The following is an 18,152-nucleotide window of genomic DNA, read 5'->3' on the forward strand; positions in this document are numbered from 1 at the left end:
GTTCTTTCTTTCATAACTTTGGGATAATCTGCACACAGGGCAGACAGTTTTGAAGACAGCCATGTTTAAAGTCCATCAGAGAGAACTGCAGTCAAAAGGAAAGCCAGGGAGGCCAGGGCTCCAGTCACAACTGTCCCCACTACCCCTTTCCTCCCACTGAGATTGCTGACTTACCTTTGAACCCAAGGATGTCTCTTATGGCTCCAGTTTGCTGACTACTCTGAAGAGAAGGATGGTTAATCACACTGTAGAGTCATGGGCTCTAAAGTACGTGTTATTGCTAATTGGTGTTGGTGTGTGCAGGTATTTTCCACTTGTGGAATTCTCCTACTCATTTTGACCTCTCTACCATTCAGTTTGTATTGCTCATTAATGTTCACTATATTTCTTCATTTAGACAGCACAGGACTCTATCTAACAGATATCCTCCACTATGGTCTTGCTTCAACTCCGTTTATTGCATTCATCATGACACAAACTTTTCCTAGCTCCATTTCAGGCTGCTTGAGATCCAAACTACTCTATTAGCCTTTGGAGCTATTCCTCCCCTTGCACCCTTATCTTTGATCAAGCCCCAGTACCACCTTTTGTTCCAGTAAGGACATCTTCCTCACTACCCCACAGAGAGGCCACTTTTGAACATTCCCATCTCTTAGTGTATATTTTCTCTTACTGTGGAATATCCTGTCCTCCTCACCCTTCATTTACTGACATCCTACCCTTCCTCAGAATACTAAACAGACTTCTATTTCTTTCCCTTTTCTCCCCTTCTCTTTCTCCTCTCCTGCCTTCCTGCCACAAACTTGGAGGCCTACTGTAATGAGAAGGTTTGTTCTGGGTCCCACGAGTACATTCATCAACTGAACAGACAGATTTCTTCTTTTCAAGAAGTTTAGACTACCTCCAGAAGCCTGACTTTAGTAATGGGAGTCCCCACTGATCTTCCTGAGCCCTCAACACTTTTATTGTAGTATTTATTCTTGATTTCATGTACTTATAGTATACAATAACATAATTTCTATACTATATAATTATATATCTTGTATAAGTATGTAATATGAATAGTTATGTAAAATTTTGAAATATATATTTGGATAATGTCTTCACAATTAGATTATAAGTTCTTGAGAACAGGGATCTTCATATCATATTTCTGAATATTTCAGAAATCCTCACTGTATCTATTAGGGCCCCTTTGCAAGTGACCAAAAATCCAAGGCAAGGTGGGTTTTTGTTTGTTTTTTTTAATGTATTTTTAAATTTTATTTATTTTATTTCTTTGAAATGAAGTCTTGCTATGTTGACCAGGCTGGTCTCAAACTTCTGGCTTCAAGCATTCCTCCCATCTCGACTTCCCAAAGTGCTAGGATTCCAGGTGTGAGCCACTGTGCCCAGCCTAAGGCAAAGTGTTTTAAGCAAAAATTGAATGAATTGACTTGTATGACTGGAAGGTCCAAGGATAGGGCTGGCTTCTCATCGTGAATTGATTCAGATACTTGTGTTTCCCTCTCCCTATCTCTCAACTCTGCTTCTCTAGGCCAACTCCATTCTCAATTGGGCTTTCCACTCATGGTGGCAAGATGGCAGTGGCAGTGCCACACTCTTGTCCCTGGGTCTTCCATCTCCTAGCCAAGGCCTGGATTGGAGAAAGCACACTGTCTTTGGAGAGGGCAGGGGTGGAATCAGTTTTACCGAAAGCATGTGGACTGCTAGTAGGGAAAACATGGATATAAGGAATGAAAAACAATTATTTCAGAAACATAATAGCTATTTGTTGGTTGGTTGTGCCTTATTTATTTATTTTTTTGAGACAGGGTTTTTCTCTGTCACCCAGGCTGGTGTACAGTGGTGCAATCAAGGCTCGCTGTAGCCTTGACCTCCTGGGCTCAAGCAATCCTCCCACCTCAACCTGCCAAGTAGCTGGGACTAAAGGCACGCATCACTACTCCCAACTAACTTTAAAAAATTTTTTGTAGAGATGGGGTTTTGCCATGTTGTCTAGGCTGGTCACGAACTCCTGAGCCCAAGCAATTGGCCCACCTCAGCCTCCCAAAGTCCTGGGATTACAGGCGTGAACCACTGTGCCTGGCCTGGTTTGTGCCTTACTTAATAGAGTAAAGTGATACGGAAGAAGACTATCAGTCACACTCTTTGAGGAAGAATATTTGCTATTTCCTAGTTTACTGAAAGTATCTTGATGGCCTTTTCTTGGAAAACTGACTACTCATAGATAAGTAATGTCAGTCACTGAAGATGTGTTATGGCATATTTAACACATTGAGGGCGGTGCTGTGTCTCTCTCTCTGCTCTGTGTGCATACTCATTTGTTTATATTATTATTTAACCTTGTTTGTTACCAGGTTTTTTCTTCTTTCTTCCCCACTACCCTGCTAACTCTAAGGAAGGACTTTTTGTCTGTATTCTGAGAGCACCTGAAGGGTACTCAAATAAATGTTTGCAATAAGAGTAAGTAAAAGTAAGAAAGGACACTGGGAACTCAGTGACTTGCATTTCAGTCTTGGATCTGCAACTAAATAGCTATGTGATCTTGGTCAATCCCCTTTGCTTCTCTGAGCTTTGGTTCTCACATCTGTCCAGCAAGGATTTTTGAGTCCTCCCTTTACTAAGTTCATAGAAAGGCAAACTAGCAGAGTAGAGAGCAAGGCTTGGCAGGGCATTCTGGTATTTTGTTTCCTGGGGAACAGTTTTGAGAGGGGCTGATTACTGTTGTGATAAGAAGTCTTAGTAAGAGATACGGAGGGTAGAGCCTGAAAGCCTCAATTGTATTCTTATGTAACAATCTCTGGAAAGGTACTAGGAATTAATATTCCTGAGATGGCTGAGGTGACATCATGTGTTTGTGAAAGGGCTAGAAGCAGGTGAGGCAGATTGGGTGGAAAAAGACTGGCAGTCAGACCAAGTTCCCAGTGGGGAGTGCGGGCTGATCTTCTGCTCCGCGTGCTGGCAACAGAGCCTGTGGGAGTCACAGCTCCTGCCCCCTGGGTGCTGGCACATCAAGGAGAAAGGAAGGACATGCCAGTGTGACTCTCCTGAAAGATTATGTCTGTCTCCTGGCCTGCCCTTCCTCCCCCATTTTCTCCTTAGAAATGTGGTATTAATGACTTAATCAGAGAAAATTCCTGAAGAAGAAGATGATTTTGAAGGGAGGAAAGAGGAATCTCTGGATTGAAAGCAATAGGCTGAACACTCTCACTCCCTCACCCGCTGTACCCTGCTGACTGGTGAATTCCCTGGATGTTCTCTGAAGTGGGGGCAGTTTTCAGAGGACTATGTCATCTGCATTGGCAGGTGTTATAATTTAGAGTCTACATGATTGTTAGCGTGGCAAGGCCCTGCATGTTTTTGTTAAGTGATCAGTATCCTATTAGGGCTAGTTTTTCTTCCAGTTGCATGCTTATTGAGACCCTTCAGCATCTTTCTAAAAAGGAAATAAGCCTCTCTCTAAATATCAGGACGAGTGTAGCTAGTATTTCAGCTGTGGCCAAGCATGGACAAGGAGGCAGCATTTCCAGGGGGAAACTGTGAGTGTGTCTTGTGATCCTGGATTTGAATTCACATATAAAAACACTCCCTGCCAGGTCTTTACCTGACACCCTTTAGAAATGATGGAATGGTGAGCCACCAGTGGAGTTCAATGTCATGGCCAAGCCTACTGCCTAGAGGGCCAGCATCCAAGATTTGCTTTAGTAGGAATAGTCAATGCAGAATTCATTTAATTTATATGGGGAAATGGAAACCAAGAATCGTTCCTCCTTTTGATTCCTGTTTGTTGGGTTATTTTCCCCTTCACTCGTAGATGGTGCTTAACAGAATACGTTACTTGGTGGGGTTAAATTTTTTAATCTTTTTTTTCAGTGAGATATAATTCTCATACTGTAAAATTCACTCTTTAAAAGTGTACAGTTCAGTTGTTTAAACATATTCACAAAATTGAGCAACAATCTCACTCTCTTAATTTCAGAACAGTGAGATTTAAATTTGTCTTGAATCTGCATGAAATATCAACCAGAGGTCAACTCTGATTCTCAAGAACCTTTTAAAAAATTTTGGTTCCTCTTGCAAGGGAAGCTGCAATTTTTATTCAAGTGTCATTTTTGAAAAACATAATAGGAAAAAATGTCAGAAGACAGACTTTTCTTAGGCTTGTTATATGATTTCTTTCTGCTATTGATGATTTTTAAATCTTAGATCTTCAGGTTGGGGCTCATATCCACAGCTTCGTTATAATAAAGAATATTTAAAGCAGAAGCAATAAGACTTTCTGTGTTCTTTTGTCCTTTCTCTTCTTTGTCAAGCCATGCCTCATTAGGATAGGGCTTAAACCTGTCTTTTTGTCCTTTGTCACCATCACCTAGCACAGTGCCTCCATACAGGAGAGGCTCAGTAAGATTTGCTGAATAAATGGGCTCTATTGGGTGCTCAGTGGAGGCTGTTTGGAGTATGTAGCACTCCGGGTGGCTCATGGCGACCTTAGTACTTTGGCTTTGTGACTAGCCAGGTAATTCGTTCATACCCCTAAGATATAGCTGCTTCTAGAAAGTGAAAGCTTGACTTATTCCCATGTATCTCTAGGGAAGGAACTGGCAAGGACCCAACCATCTCCATAACTCTAAAGAACTCTCTCATTCAACTGTAAACCAGATTTGTAAAGCCTTCTTGAGTTGTTATCATGAAGCATGGTATAAGTGGTATGAGTGGTGTGAGTCTGAGTGTGCACACATGATGTGCATATGTGCATGCTCGCCTAAACACACAAGGGAACTGCAAGGAATTCCTCTATGTTTCTATAATTGCTTCTTTCTTCTTTCTACCCTTTTGTTTGTTGATAGGCCAGGGTTCAGAGGGGCCTCCAGCCTGGGCACATGGCCCAGGAGTGCTGGTATTCAGTGGCCCATTGTTTCCTGCCCCTTGTGTGCATGGATGGGGACTGGGGCCAGCATAGCTGCCTTCTTGGGGACCATTGTTTGTCTTTGTGGGAGCAGCAGCAGCAGCAGTGCCTAAGGGAACACATTTTGCCCTGGATAGAACAATTGTCCTGTCTTGGAGCTGTACATCTAAGAGTGAGAGTGGTTAGAATTTCCCTTAAATGCCTGAGTGGATGCTTTGAGGATGGTAACAAGGGAGGTATCTTCTTCTTTCTTCTTCCTTTCTTCTTCTTTCTCTTTCTTCTCCTTTTCCTTCTCCTTCTCCACCTCCTCTTTCTTCCTCCTCCTCCTTCTTGTTCCTCTTGTTCTTTTTGGCCAGTAGTGGGGGAGGGAAGTTGCTCAGTGATGTCATATCACAAATAAACCACACTGGCAGGTGGTATCTATTAACAGAGCCCCTCCCTTTCTTTTTTTTCCTGGGTCAGGGGTGGGGATATCGCTTTCTCATAGTCTCTGTCCTCTAGGCTTCCTGGTAGACCTCAGGGTGCACTCACAGGACAACAGAAGAACTTCCCATTAAGCTGTCCTGTAGAGTAGATCTAGGAAGTGGGGAAGGGATCCAGTCTGGTTGTGGACAGGTTGAAACATAGCTAGCTAATGAGTTGGTGGGCAAGTCCAAACTTGTCTTAGGGGCCTGAATCAACCCTCAGCTGGAAGGTGGAAAAGGCGATGTTCCAGGAGTAAGAGGCATGGTCACTTTGGTCATGATTTACCCAGAAATACCTTCAGAGACTCCAAACTGGTGTTCTGTTTCTCTTGTTTTTGTTTCTCTGACCTATTGTTAACCTCTTTGACAGTCAGACAAACCTTAATTTAGCTCCAGCTCCATTTGCACAACTGTTGACCCTTTGGTAAATTATTTAGTGAGTCTTACTTCAGTTTTCTCCTTAGTGTAATCAGGATAATTGTGGTTACCTTACAGACTACCTGTGAGAATTAAATGAGATGATATATTAAAAGGCCCATAAAATGTGTTTAGTAAACACATGCTTCCTTTGCTTCAGGGTCCCAGAGGGAGTACCTATGATGCAGCGTATACTCTGATGCCCTCATTGAGGCACCTGACAAAGTCAGGCTGGAATTCCTTGCTGGCTGGATGTGCTTGGGGGTTTCTTATATTAAATCATATATCTCAGAGGCATCCTATGAAGTACTTCTTCCTTAGACAGGATAACTCTGGAGTGGCCTGCTTCTGGAACTTCATGGGACTTTGCCTGGTTCCCTTTTATTTTGGCAGAGGGTGGCTGTCATCCAACTAACTGTTCCTTTCTATTCCCCTGGTTAGTGAGATGACTGAGGCAAATTCTTAAGTGCATTACAGGGGACTCAGAGGGACCTGACAGCCTACTGCCCATCCATATCCTCTGTATGTCTGTTACTGATTCAGTACCTGGAAAGCCTTTACATCCTAAGAGGCCCTGGTTCTTACTTCATGGATGAGATTTAAGTCATATTAGTAAGCATTCTGAATGCCCTCTCATTGCATGGTCTGCCCACCCAATGTCTGTTACGGTCAGCTTTTCATTAATACATTGAAGGAGGACAGATGCCTCCAGGAATAGTCTCAACAAGGGCTGTTACCTTTAAGAGACCAAAAAAACCCTGGCAAAAACCAGATGCCTGACATGACCTCTGTGGATCTTTACCCTCAACACCCTTGTAATCAGACTCCATAAAACACAGAATAAGAGAGCTTTGATGAGTGATGAGGTAGGCAGCTTTTCTGCACCGCCTTCTGTCTGCTTGAAACAATCCTTCGGAGCTCAGTTTCAGTTCAGGTGAGGTTACTGCAAGCTGGTTGGCATTGGTGGTTGACAGGGAGAGATATGAGGATGAAGAGGGTGGGAATTGTGCTTACAGATCACCTGAGATCATCCACAAAGGACATACTGATATTTGTAAAAACAGAAACAAAAATGTAGATGGGGACAGATTATGGAGCCTCAACTATTTCAAGGCAAAGCTAAATGCATCATTTACCCATCCTCATTGCTTCATGGACATTTCAGCATCATAGTTCTGATCCTGATTTGCCTCTGATGTATCTGCAGCTCATGTGAAAACTCTAGACCCCCTCTCCCCATAATGATGCATTACATAGCATAGACAGAAAGTATTGTTACAACTGTACTATTTGGGAATAAATTTGGGGTTCGCATAATAAGAAAAGGCATAATTTAGGTGCTCCTTTTCTGTGGGATTGAAGTCATTGTTACATCCTAATGCACTTGGAGCTGAGCAGGCTTGCAGAGGAAAAGGATGAAAGAAACGGCTCCATTCTGACTCAGATGGGGATTGGGACATAACTTCAGCAGGATACATACTGCAGGCCTTCTCTGAGCTGAAAATCAGTCTGGCTCTGGCAGACTGCTTCCTGTAACTGCCATGTCTCTTGTCAGTAACAAATGCAGTGCTGCATTTGAGGCAGATCTGGTCGCATCTGTAGCTGCCTTTGCAACAGTTCCAGAGAGAGTATTTGCTAGCTCCCTACAAGGACTGCCCAGCCAGAAATCTGCAGGCTAGAGCTTAACCAGAAATATTTCTAGCTATGACACTGCAGAGGCACTTCAGCATCCATGAAGATTAAGCAACACAGATATGAGTGATATTTGTTAGTGAAAAAACAATCTCTTTCCAAGTCTTCTTAAAAAATGATTTTCATTCTGTGACATTGGAAACTGTGGAATCTGATTGACAGTGAATGGTTTGCTTGCCTAGAAGTTCTTGTGCTTGTTTTGGTCTTGATTGCTACCATCTGACCTTGGGAAATTTTCTGTCTCCATTAAAATATCCTGACCTTCATCCTACTTCACGAAGATGCTAAACAACATTTTGAAATGATGGGGAAAAGTGCAAAAAGTAGGAGTATGGGCTCTAAAGTCAGTCGGTCTGGATTTGAATCCCAGCTTCACCACTTAAAAGTTTGACTTCTGTAAGACTCAGTTTTCTCATTTTTAAAATGGGGATGAGGTAGTAGCTGCCTCATAGGATGGTTGGGGTGATAATTCATTTGGGCCCTCTGCCAGAAGACAGCCAGATTCTGGCTCTGTGCTACTAGAAATACAGTAATTTAAATGGTAGATAGGTATATTATTATGTTTAATAAGGAGCTTCTCCTAAGTGATTCAGCAGATTCCTGGTTCACAATGTTCTTTAATGGTATAAAAAAGGTTGGAGTTTTTAGAAGTGGCTCATATTATATGGCCAGTTTAGACTTTAGGCTTTTTTGTTTAGGGCTTTGAATTTCCTGGGGCACAGGGAATAAGTAAATGGAAGGTGGGTGAATATTGATACGCAGAGTTGGTATATTTAAGCCTGTCTTTCTGACTGTCTTCTCTTGTTTTTTGTTGTAGAGATCCGTGCTCAGCTCACAGAGCAGATGAAATGCCTGGACCAGCAGTGTGAGCTCCGAGTGCAACTGTTGCAGGACCTCCAGGACTTCTTCCGAAAGAAGGCAGAGATTGAGATGGACTACTCCCGCAACCTGGAGAAGCTGGCTGAACGCTTCCTGGCCAAGACACGCAGCACCAAGGACCAGCAATTCAAGTAGGGGCTCTGTGGCTGTTACTCTCAAAGACCTTGGAATGGGGTCCAGGGTGGATGGGGGCAGGGTATGCCACTTAGATTCATCCGGATTCAGAAGCTACTAGATTCAGATTGGTTGAAAGCCCTCAAGGACTTCTTTTCCAGATCAGTCTTATGTGCAATTCAATATTTCACAGAGATGAGAATAGGTGATGAACCATGCTAATAATAACAGCAAACTCATTTATAGCTCTATTGCCAGGCATACTACTAAGGGCTTTACATATATGTTAGCTTGCTTAATCCCAACAACAACTCCACATGATGGTTATTGTTGTTATCCCCAATTTATAGATGAGGAAACTGAGGCATAAAGAAGTTAACTCAGGGTCTGTCAATATCTCTCTCCCCCCCCACACACACACATATGCACACTCTCTCACACTCACACTCACTCACACACCCCTAGTAAATAGGAGAGCTGGAATTCAAACCCAGGCAGTCTGGCTCCAGTGTCTATATTTTTAACCATTTCACCAAACTGTCTTTAACTAGAAGAAATAAATGATGTTGAAGCTGTTATATCTAAATCCCTGTCTAGGCATTGCTAAGGTCTATTTCTTCTACATTTACTTCATTTTATACAGCTGGCCCCTTCACTGGGTTCCCACTGCCATTGCCCTAGTTTAGATCATTATCTTTTTTGCCTGAATGATTGCAGTATTTACTATATCTTTTATAGCACAGATTTTCAACCCTGGTTGCACAGTAGAATTCCCTGGAGAACTTTAAAAAAATACAGAAATCTGGGCCCCACTCCAGACCAATTAAATGAGTGGGGCCTGGATAACAAGGTGGTATAAAAGCTTCCCAGGTGACTCTAATGAACAGCCAGCATTGAGGACCACAGTCCGCAGCAGGGGTGTCCAATCTTTTGGCTTCCCTGGGCCACACTGGAAGAAGAAGAATTGTCTTGGTCTGCCCATAAAATACATTAACACAATGGTGAATGAGCTAAAAAAAAAATTGCCAAAAAAAAAAAACAACCTCATAATGTTTTAAGAAAGTTTATGAATTTGTGTTGGGCTGGACGGCCCCCATGTGGCCCACAGGCAGTAGGTTGGACACGCTTGATCTGCAGCTTCTCCCCATTCCAATCTGCCTGCTTCACTGTGGTTGTAATTAGTCTTCCTGGAACGCACTAGTGATTAGAGAGTTTTTTTCTGTAAAACTTTCAATGTCTCCCCATTGTCTATATTCTTTTTATGATGATGATGATTATTATTAGAGATAAGGTCTTGCTCTGTCACCCAGGCTGAAGTGCAATAGCATGATCTTGGCTCACTGCAGCCTCAATCTCCTGGACTCTAGTGATCCTCCTGCCTCAGCCTCCCCCCTGAGTAGCTGGGACTACAGGTGTGCACCATCATACCCAGCTATTTTTATTTTATTTTCTCTAGAGACAGGGTTTCGCTATGTTGCCCAGTCTGGTCTCAAACTCCTGGCCTTAAGTAATCCTCCCATCTTAGCCTTCCAAAGTGCTGGAATTACAGGTGTGAGCCACCATACCTAGCCCATTTATGTTCTTGATATTCAAATTGTAGTCTCTGAGTGTCAGCATCATCTGTACAGTTAGAGATGAAGAATCTCAGGTCCTACTCCAGTCCTACTATGACAAGATCCCCAGGTGATTTGTGTGCACATTGACATTTGAGAAGTGCTGTTCTGTACACAGAGGTGCATGGTTTTTGGCTTGGTCTTTAAGCCCCTCTACATCTGGTCTCAAACAGCTTTCCAACCTTACTTCTTGTTTCTGTTCCACCATACCGTAGCCAAACAGAACATTCACTCCAGTGGGTCACTGGCATCCTGTTATTTGAGCTTATGTGGTCAGTCTTTACATCTTTGCATGTCTAAGCCATGCCCATGTCTTAAGACCCATCTCAGGTGCTCCTTGTTCCAGGAAATTTTCCTGATTCTCCCAGAAGAAAGAAAGTTCTCCATCTTCTGAATTCTTACAGCATTTTATTTGTTCTTCTCTTAGGGCATTCTGCACTGTCTGCCTTCTGTTATCTTCCCATAGTGGACTATATAAGTTTGTCTAGTGTCCCACAGTGCCTCGTATAATATGTGCTGTGTAGTAGATGCTCACTGTATTGTAGATTCCACTATATTGTGGAATAAATAAATGAATGAATGAATTTAAGAATTAATGTCAAGTGTATCTTATTTTCCTCATTTTCTATTTTTGTTTATTGCCTTAATAATACAGGACACAAATTATCCTTTAAAAGCCAGCTCTGTGCAATGAAGATGGGGTTAAGGTTGAGGAGAACATGACATCTCAAGCTAGAATGAGAACTTCCTCCAGATGTTTTTTCTTCAGAGTTTCTTATCTTTCCCAAGTCTTATTCTCTTTATGATAAGAGAATCAAATGTTATTTTAGGATGTGATAAATGAAGACTTAGGGGAGGAATCATTTGCCTTAGAAAATGATTCATGGATTTATTCTGTTGGTAATCTCCTCCTAAATTTAAAGTAGCATTTGATTTTTGATACTTTATCATATTCTCAATTTATGGACATATTTATTACAAATTAAGGTTCAGATACGTTAATCTCCAAGTCATCTGAGTTGCTCTGATTAGGATCGCATACTAGGAATAGGGTGGTTTCTCCAAGGCTGGAAGAATTGATTTAGTTTCTGCTAAAGATGGTACCTGGCATCATTTTTTCCCTCAAATACCTAGTGAGTATTTATTGATTGACCAATTCTGTGCTTGTACAAGGTATTGGAAGATACAAGAGAAGTTTAGGGATTTATATGTGGTTGGAGAGAAGATTTCGGATACAGGAAGCAATTAGAGCATAAAGCAGTAATGATCTTATTAAGAGATCACTGATGTTATGTACAACATAAGTGTGATGGAAAGTCAGAGATGGATAGAGGGTCTGGAATAGTCAGGAAAGTTGTTAGGAAGCAGGTGGAACCCAGGCTGGAGAGGTAAATTTGTGTAGGAGAGAAGAGAACAGCAGGTGCAGGTGAGAGGAAGCAGGAATATTTGGTGATGAGAGGGTGTAGGGGCTAGTGTGGGATCCAGCTTTATTAAAGGGAAGGTTCCTAACACATTCGTCTAGTTAATTTTCGTTGCACGTTCCTTGAACTCCTTTGTGCCTTGGGGTGTAGCAAGGAACAAACTGCCTCTTCTGCATAACACTTATAATAGATGAAGAAATGGGCATTTAACAAATCACACAATTAGATATGTAATTTAAAGTCAGGGTAAGTGTTGTGGAAGGAAAGTATTTGATACAAGGTGGTACAAGAACCTGGAAGAGGGCAACTTTTCCACTTTATAGCTGGTTTACTCCAGTAGCTTCCTGTCTGATCGTATCCTGAGTAACAATCAATCTACTTATTCAACAAATTCCTTTTAAATACCTACTGAATTACTGTGCTCTGTTTTGATTCCTATAGGAACTAACATAAGCTTAGGCATTCCTGGTTAAGCTGAGCATGATGACTTATGCCTGTAACGCCAGCACTTTGAGAGAGTAAGGCGGGAGGATTTCTTGAGGCCAGGAGTTTGAGATGAGCCTGGGCAACATAGCAAGACCCTATCTCCACAAAAAACAAATATTGGCTCAGCATAGTGATGCATGCTGTAGTCCTAGCTTCTCGGGAGGTGGGAGGATCGCTTCAGCCCAGGAGTTGGAGGCTACAGTGAGCTATGATTGCACTACTGCACTCCAGCCTGGGTGACAGACTGAGACCCTGCCTCAAAAAAAAAAAAAAAAAAATCTCTGGTTAACAGGAAAAAGAGCTGTGTAAAGAGTATAATGTGAAATGTGCTTTAGTAGAGATATGAGAACACAGATATTTTCAAGAGCAGTGGAAAATAAGGTTAAATAAGTAGAGTAGACCCCAAATGATAGCTCTTTGGTAGCAAGCAGAGTTCAGATTGGGTGTGGCAGCTTGGTAGTGGGCCCTCTGGGTTCTTGGGTTGGGAGAGAACATGAGGGAAAGAGAAGGCCAGGATGAAGGTTTTGGGGGTAATCTACACACAATGTAAGAGCAAAACAAAAAAAAAAAGGAAGGAGAGCAGAAAGGAAGTAGGAATATATTCAAGAAACTTAATAGGACTGGATAACTGACTGGATAAAGAATAGAACCATAATGGTCAGAGGTAACCCAGTGTCTCTACCCTGGTGACCTAGAAGAATTGTGGCATTCATGATATAAGTGGGGGTGTTGAGGGGAGATCTGTTTTGAATGGTGATCCTACTTTGAATATTTTGGGTTTGGAGCAGTATGAGGCCATCAGGTATCCAGGTGATGTCGTGTTGCTGAGGTAAGAGGTTATGACTGGGGATAGCTAGCAGAATCTTCAGGGTAAAAATGACTGTGGAAGAGATGAAAGTATATGCATTCAGGAAAGAGAAAGAGGAGAACAAAGAGCTAAATTCAGGACCCCATGCTTAGGGAATAAAAGTTACAGGTTGGTAGTAAAAGTTACTACAAGGAGAAGCAAAAGCTACCTGAAAAGAGAGAGAGTTTTTTGTAAGTCAAAAAGGCAATTTCATATAGTACAGCCTGGCAGAAGAGGAGATAGAACATGTGTACAAATGCATTTAATACAGGCAAGGTGGTGAGAAACTCCATAAGAGAGGCTCAGGCAACAAACATCCTACCTTCATGTATAATTTATTCCTAAAAATGTATACAGAAGTCAAGTGTAGTTGAATGTCTAACTACAGTTGTATGTGGAGTAGGTGGGTTCTGTTATTATAAATAAGTGTATATGTGACATTCTGAATTATACGTCACCTGATATATTGTTAGCATTGTATACCTTGTCTTTGGTTCTGTTTGTTTTTCCACAGTTAAACTCATGGCCTGCCTGCTTAAGTCCAGTGAATACTTCAAGAGTCCACATAGCTGATGAGTTCTACCCTTATTTTCATAATACAATGATGAGACCGCTACTTTTTTTTTTTTTGGACACAGAGTCTCACTCTGTTGCCAGGCGCCAGGCTGGAGTACAGTGGCACAATCTCGGCTCACTGCAACCTCCACCTCCCGGATTCAAGCAATTCTCCTGCCTCAGCCTCCCGAGTAGCTGGGGCTACAGGCGCACACCACCACACCCAGCTAATTTTTGTATTTTTTGTAGAGATGGGGTTTCACCATGTTGGCCAGGATGGTCTCGATCTCTTGACTTCGTGATCCACCTGCCTCAGCCTCCCAAAGTGCTGGGATTACAGGCTTGAGCCACCGCGCCCGGCCCACCTCTACTTCTTAATGCAACATTAGTAACAGCACTTTGATTTATCCATTTCCACTTGTTTTTGTGTTGCAAAAGATAACCAAGTGTTCAGATGTTTGCACAGCACAAGCATTGCTGTGCAGAGACAACCATCCTGCTGAAACAGAATTGGTACCTGGCAGTCAGCATCACTAAGCAAAGCTTGAAACATTTGCTGGCAACTGAAAATTTGACATTTTAGCATAGGAAAGTCATCTCAGGCATGTCTGATTTTGTTAAGATATAAGTTTGACTGATGTAATAGACCCCAAGTAATAATGGCATATACAAGACAGAGGTTGATTTTCTCTCATGTAGTAGTAAAGCTGTTAGCCGTCTAGGGCTGTGAGGCTTCTTATACCATCCCCAGAGTGTTGTCCTCTTCTATATGACCCAAGATCGCTCACTGCCACCATATTCTCATTCCAGCCAGCAGGAAAGGCAACAGGACAAGGGGTAGGTATGGCCTTATATTTTAAAGGTACAGTCTGGAAGTGGCACATACATCTCTTCAGCTCATATTTGACTGGCTAGAACTTAGTCACATGGTTATACTGAACTGCAAGGGAGTCTTGTGAAGTGTAGTTATTATTCTGGGTGACTATAGAGTTTCTATTAATATAGAAGAAGGGGAAATATTGGGGGACAATCAGCAGCATCCACCACATTGTCCATGTTTGGTATATGGAAGGACAAGTGTAGGAAAGACCATGACTACCCATCCATACAGAGTACCACAGGTGCACAAAGAAGAGAGATTTCTTCTGATTGGGGACTGAAGAGGGCTTTAGGGAGGTCAAGTTCAATGCATGGGAAATGAAAAAATGAAAGTGCCAATGCTAGGTATTGATCCTTTAAGCCCAAGACAGTTGAGACAATGCAGAAGCTTTAGCAAGAAGGTAAAAAGATGGGAAAGGAAGCATTTTAGATAGAGAGAGCAGTGTTAGAAAAGGCTAACAGAAGTGGGGACAAAGGCTGGTGGATAACTCATCTGTTTTGCCAAAGAACAGGAATTATAAATGTGATCGTGAAATAAACCTGGCAAAGACAGGGGCCAGAAGATTAAAGAGGTCTATGAATGCCAGGCGACAAGGTTTGGGCTTTATTCTGTAAGCATGGGGACCATTGATAGTTTTTGAGCAAGGAACATAATTATGGCTGTGCTTTGGAAGGGTAACTATGGCAACAATGCATATGATCAATTGAAGCAGAGAGACTGGAAGGAGGAGGACCTATTAAGAAAGGAGTCCAGTGGTGAGGTTAATGTGGGCCGAAACAGAGGTCATACCCTTGGAAATAGACAAGATGGGGCCAAGTGTGAGGGCAAGAATCAATGGAAGTCAAAGAAGCTGGAACAGAGAAAATGCTCTTGGTTTCCTGGGTCTCTGGAGTGACAATAGTACTGTATTTTCATTCAGTCGGTGAACTGTAGCCTTGATTTTGCTGACTCTAGGACTGATCCCAGAATAGTTTATTCTCTGCTCAGAACATCTCAGCGGGCACTCATCACCTCCCCCGGAGCTGTAGCAGCTGTTGGCCTAGCAATGCCATGAATTTGTCTTCCTGTGCTGCCAGGAGAGCAGCTGCCAGCAGCAGCTCTGGACAGACCCATCTCAGGGACGTGGAAAGTATTCAACTTGGGATGCGGCAGGTTGGCCAGGGCTGAATTTGGTCCACATGGATTCATCTCACCGTTTTCCAGGCCACTCTCTTACCCTGGCTAGGTTTCAGCCACTCATACTGGGCTAGGTTGGATATTTTCTTACAGTTCTAAGTGACTGCCTTTAGGGATGGACGCTGCCGAACTGCTTTGTCTTTTGGACATTTCCTCCCCTGGAAGCCATTACCCTGTCACGCTTTGGCTTTGCTTCCTACTCTGCTCTGCTCCTGCTCACCTTTTGTCCTCTCCCACACTATGCTCAGTACAAACATCCTCATTAAAGTCTGCACAGTTCTGACTCCATTGCAGAGTCTGACCCTCTGGTCCCATTTCTCTCCTTTCCCCTTCCCCCAGAGAATGAGAGATGCTGCAGATAGAACTGTAGCGATTATTTGACTCTACCTTATTCTGCTTTGTTTAAGACAGGTAACATGGCTTCCCTCATCCCTGTGAATTGTGGGAAGACCCTGCTAATGTCTGAAATTCTGTCAGCCCGATTTGATTAAGAGCAGTGATAAAGTGTTATGCAAGGGTAGGAAGCCTTTCTAGGGAAGATGTTCTTGCATTTTCTTTGGCTCCTTGAAGAGCATAAATGTATTCCTATTTGTTGCTGAGCCTTTGATTGTCTTTTTTAAGTGGAATTTGTGTTAATATTGCCCAGCAGGACTCTAATTGATAATGTGTTGGCTGGTTTTTTTTTTTTAAATAGACTTGCTGTAAATTACCTTTCAGTCATAGCTCACTTGGCTTTGATCTCCTGCTTTTAATAGCTCATTTCTTTTTTAGGTAGCTTTTTTTTTCTGTTGAGTTTTTAGAGGAATACTTCTACATTGCTATCCTGCTGTGTTTGCAGAGACCTTCTGCTATTTTATAACCTACTGTCAATATCTTTGCAGTGTTTCTCCCAGCTTCTTTTTCTCCTCAACACTTATTTGTTGACTGTTTTAGAGGTTTTGTTCTAAACTCATAGAAGACAGAGATCCAAAGAAATAAAAGGAGTAGTTCTTTCTCATATGAATTTATAATCTAATCAAGGGAAAATTAAATACAAGAATACAAATCTTTAACATAAGGCTATATGTGTTAAGTACCAAGTATGCACTACAGAAGAGATGAGGCTCAGTTGATGTGGTCAGGAAACTTCAATAAGGAAATGAGATTTGAACAAAGCTTTAAAGAAAATGGCTCTTGATAGACGGAGAGGAAGGGAGGGGGAAGATGTTCTAGGAAGAAAAGGGGTATAGCTAGATGAAAGAACAAAGCACTTTTGAGGTACAGTGAGTAGACTGGTTTAGCTGGGAGAGTAAGTGGATATGGAGGAAATGGACAAAGGTAGATAGGTTTGTATTGTGGAGGGCCTTGACTCTTGATTAGAGATTTGGCTCTGTGCAATAGACACTAAAAACCACTGATGGTTTAAATACGTATGAACTCTGATTAAGGAAGATTAACCTGGTGGTAGTTTGCTAAATGACAAGAAACATGAGACAAGGAAACCAGTTGCTGCAGTAGATTATAAGGATCTAAATTAGGTTGGGATGGTAGGAATGAAAAGAAGAGGAATTTATCTTTCTGTCCATTTAGCAAATATATATCTTCTTACCATGTGCCAGACACATGCCAGATACCACCCCTGTACTTCTAAAGCTTACAGTCTAGAGACAGATGGAAAGCACCTGGTACAGGAAGAATCTACAGGAATTGCTGACTGATGGGATTCAAGTTTCCAGTGAGCTTGGAAGCCACAAAAGAAAGAGGTCTGCAAAGTGCCTTTTTGACTTGGGTGACTGATAATTTATTGGTACCTTCAAAAGAAATATATAAATTTTAAACAGAAGTTAGGAGAAGGAATTGTTTTTGAAGGGGTAGAATATGAGAAATTTGGTTTTTGGATTTTAAGTTTAAGGCGTTAGAAGAGTATTGAAGCTGAAATTTCTAGTGATTGACAAAATGAATGGCTGTAAACAGGGCTAAAGAGATTTTTTGGCTTTGGTAGAGATTTGCACATGTGCACAGAGAGGGGATGGTTGAAACTGTGGAAATATATTTGTGATTTCCAATAGTAAGGGTTTAGAAGGACAAAGGGGAAACTTCCTTTGTATCATCTGTGATACTCAGATTATAGAGTGTATAAAGGAATTTAAATGATATATTTATTTCTGCATCATTCAGTATATATTTTAGGAACCTAATTATGTATCAGAAATTGGGCTTGGTACTGGAGATAGAGAAGAACAAGACAGTATCCAATTTTCACTAATATTAAATTAGCAGAATATCCAGGAGGTAGACATAGAAAGTAAACCTGCTTGTTTGGCTTGCTATCAGTTGTGTCACTATTGGAAGGGATGTGAGGGAGCAGGGCCTAGGTATTTCAAGAATTTGGTAGACATTCAACCTGCAATACTCCTTTTAGTGGGAGGTTAGTTACACAATTAATTAAAGAAAAATTCATGTAGAGTCCATGTTCTTGGCCTCAGGCCCGGTATTTGAATGTGCACGATCTCTGTAGTTACATCACTACTGCCGATGGATTCCTCCTCTGGAACTGAGTTCAAAGTCATTCACCAGTCTCACAGGATAGCATTGAGTTGAAAAGCATAGAGTCAGTAGGTGGCCGTGGAAAATGTTATAGCTGTGGTTGCAAATCAGAAAAGGGTGGAGGACCAGAAAGTTCCTCCTTGAATGTAAATTGACCTTCAGGAGGGAAGTAC

The 18,152-nt window shown here is 41.9% G+C and overlaps 1 protein-coding gene across 9 annotated transcripts in view; it reads left to right on the plus strand.

Annotated features, from left to right (window-relative positions):
* Nucleotides 1-18,152, plus strand: part of SRGAP2 (SLIT-ROBO Rho GTPase activating protein 2) — a 270,174-nt gene that overhangs the window by 95,430 nt on the left and 156,592 nt on the right. For all 9 annotated transcript variants that reach the window (XM_012459306.3, XM_064360301.1, XM_064360303.1 and 6 more), the window contains one exon: nt 8,300-8,492. In XM_012459306.3, the coding sequence (XP_012314729.2) occupies nt 8,300-8,492 (193 nt within the window). The remainder of the gene's footprint in view (nt 1-8,299; nt 8,493-18,152) is intronic.

The sequence above is a fragment of the Aotus nancymaae genome, unplaced genomic scaffold (assembly GCF_030222135.1).
Source record: "Aotus nancymaae isolate 86718 unplaced genomic scaffold, 86718_ANA_hifiasm-v0.15.2.pri h1tg000039l, whole genome shotgun sequence".
NCBI lineage: Eukaryota > Metazoa > Chordata > Mammalia > Primates > Aotidae > Aotus > Aotus nancymaae.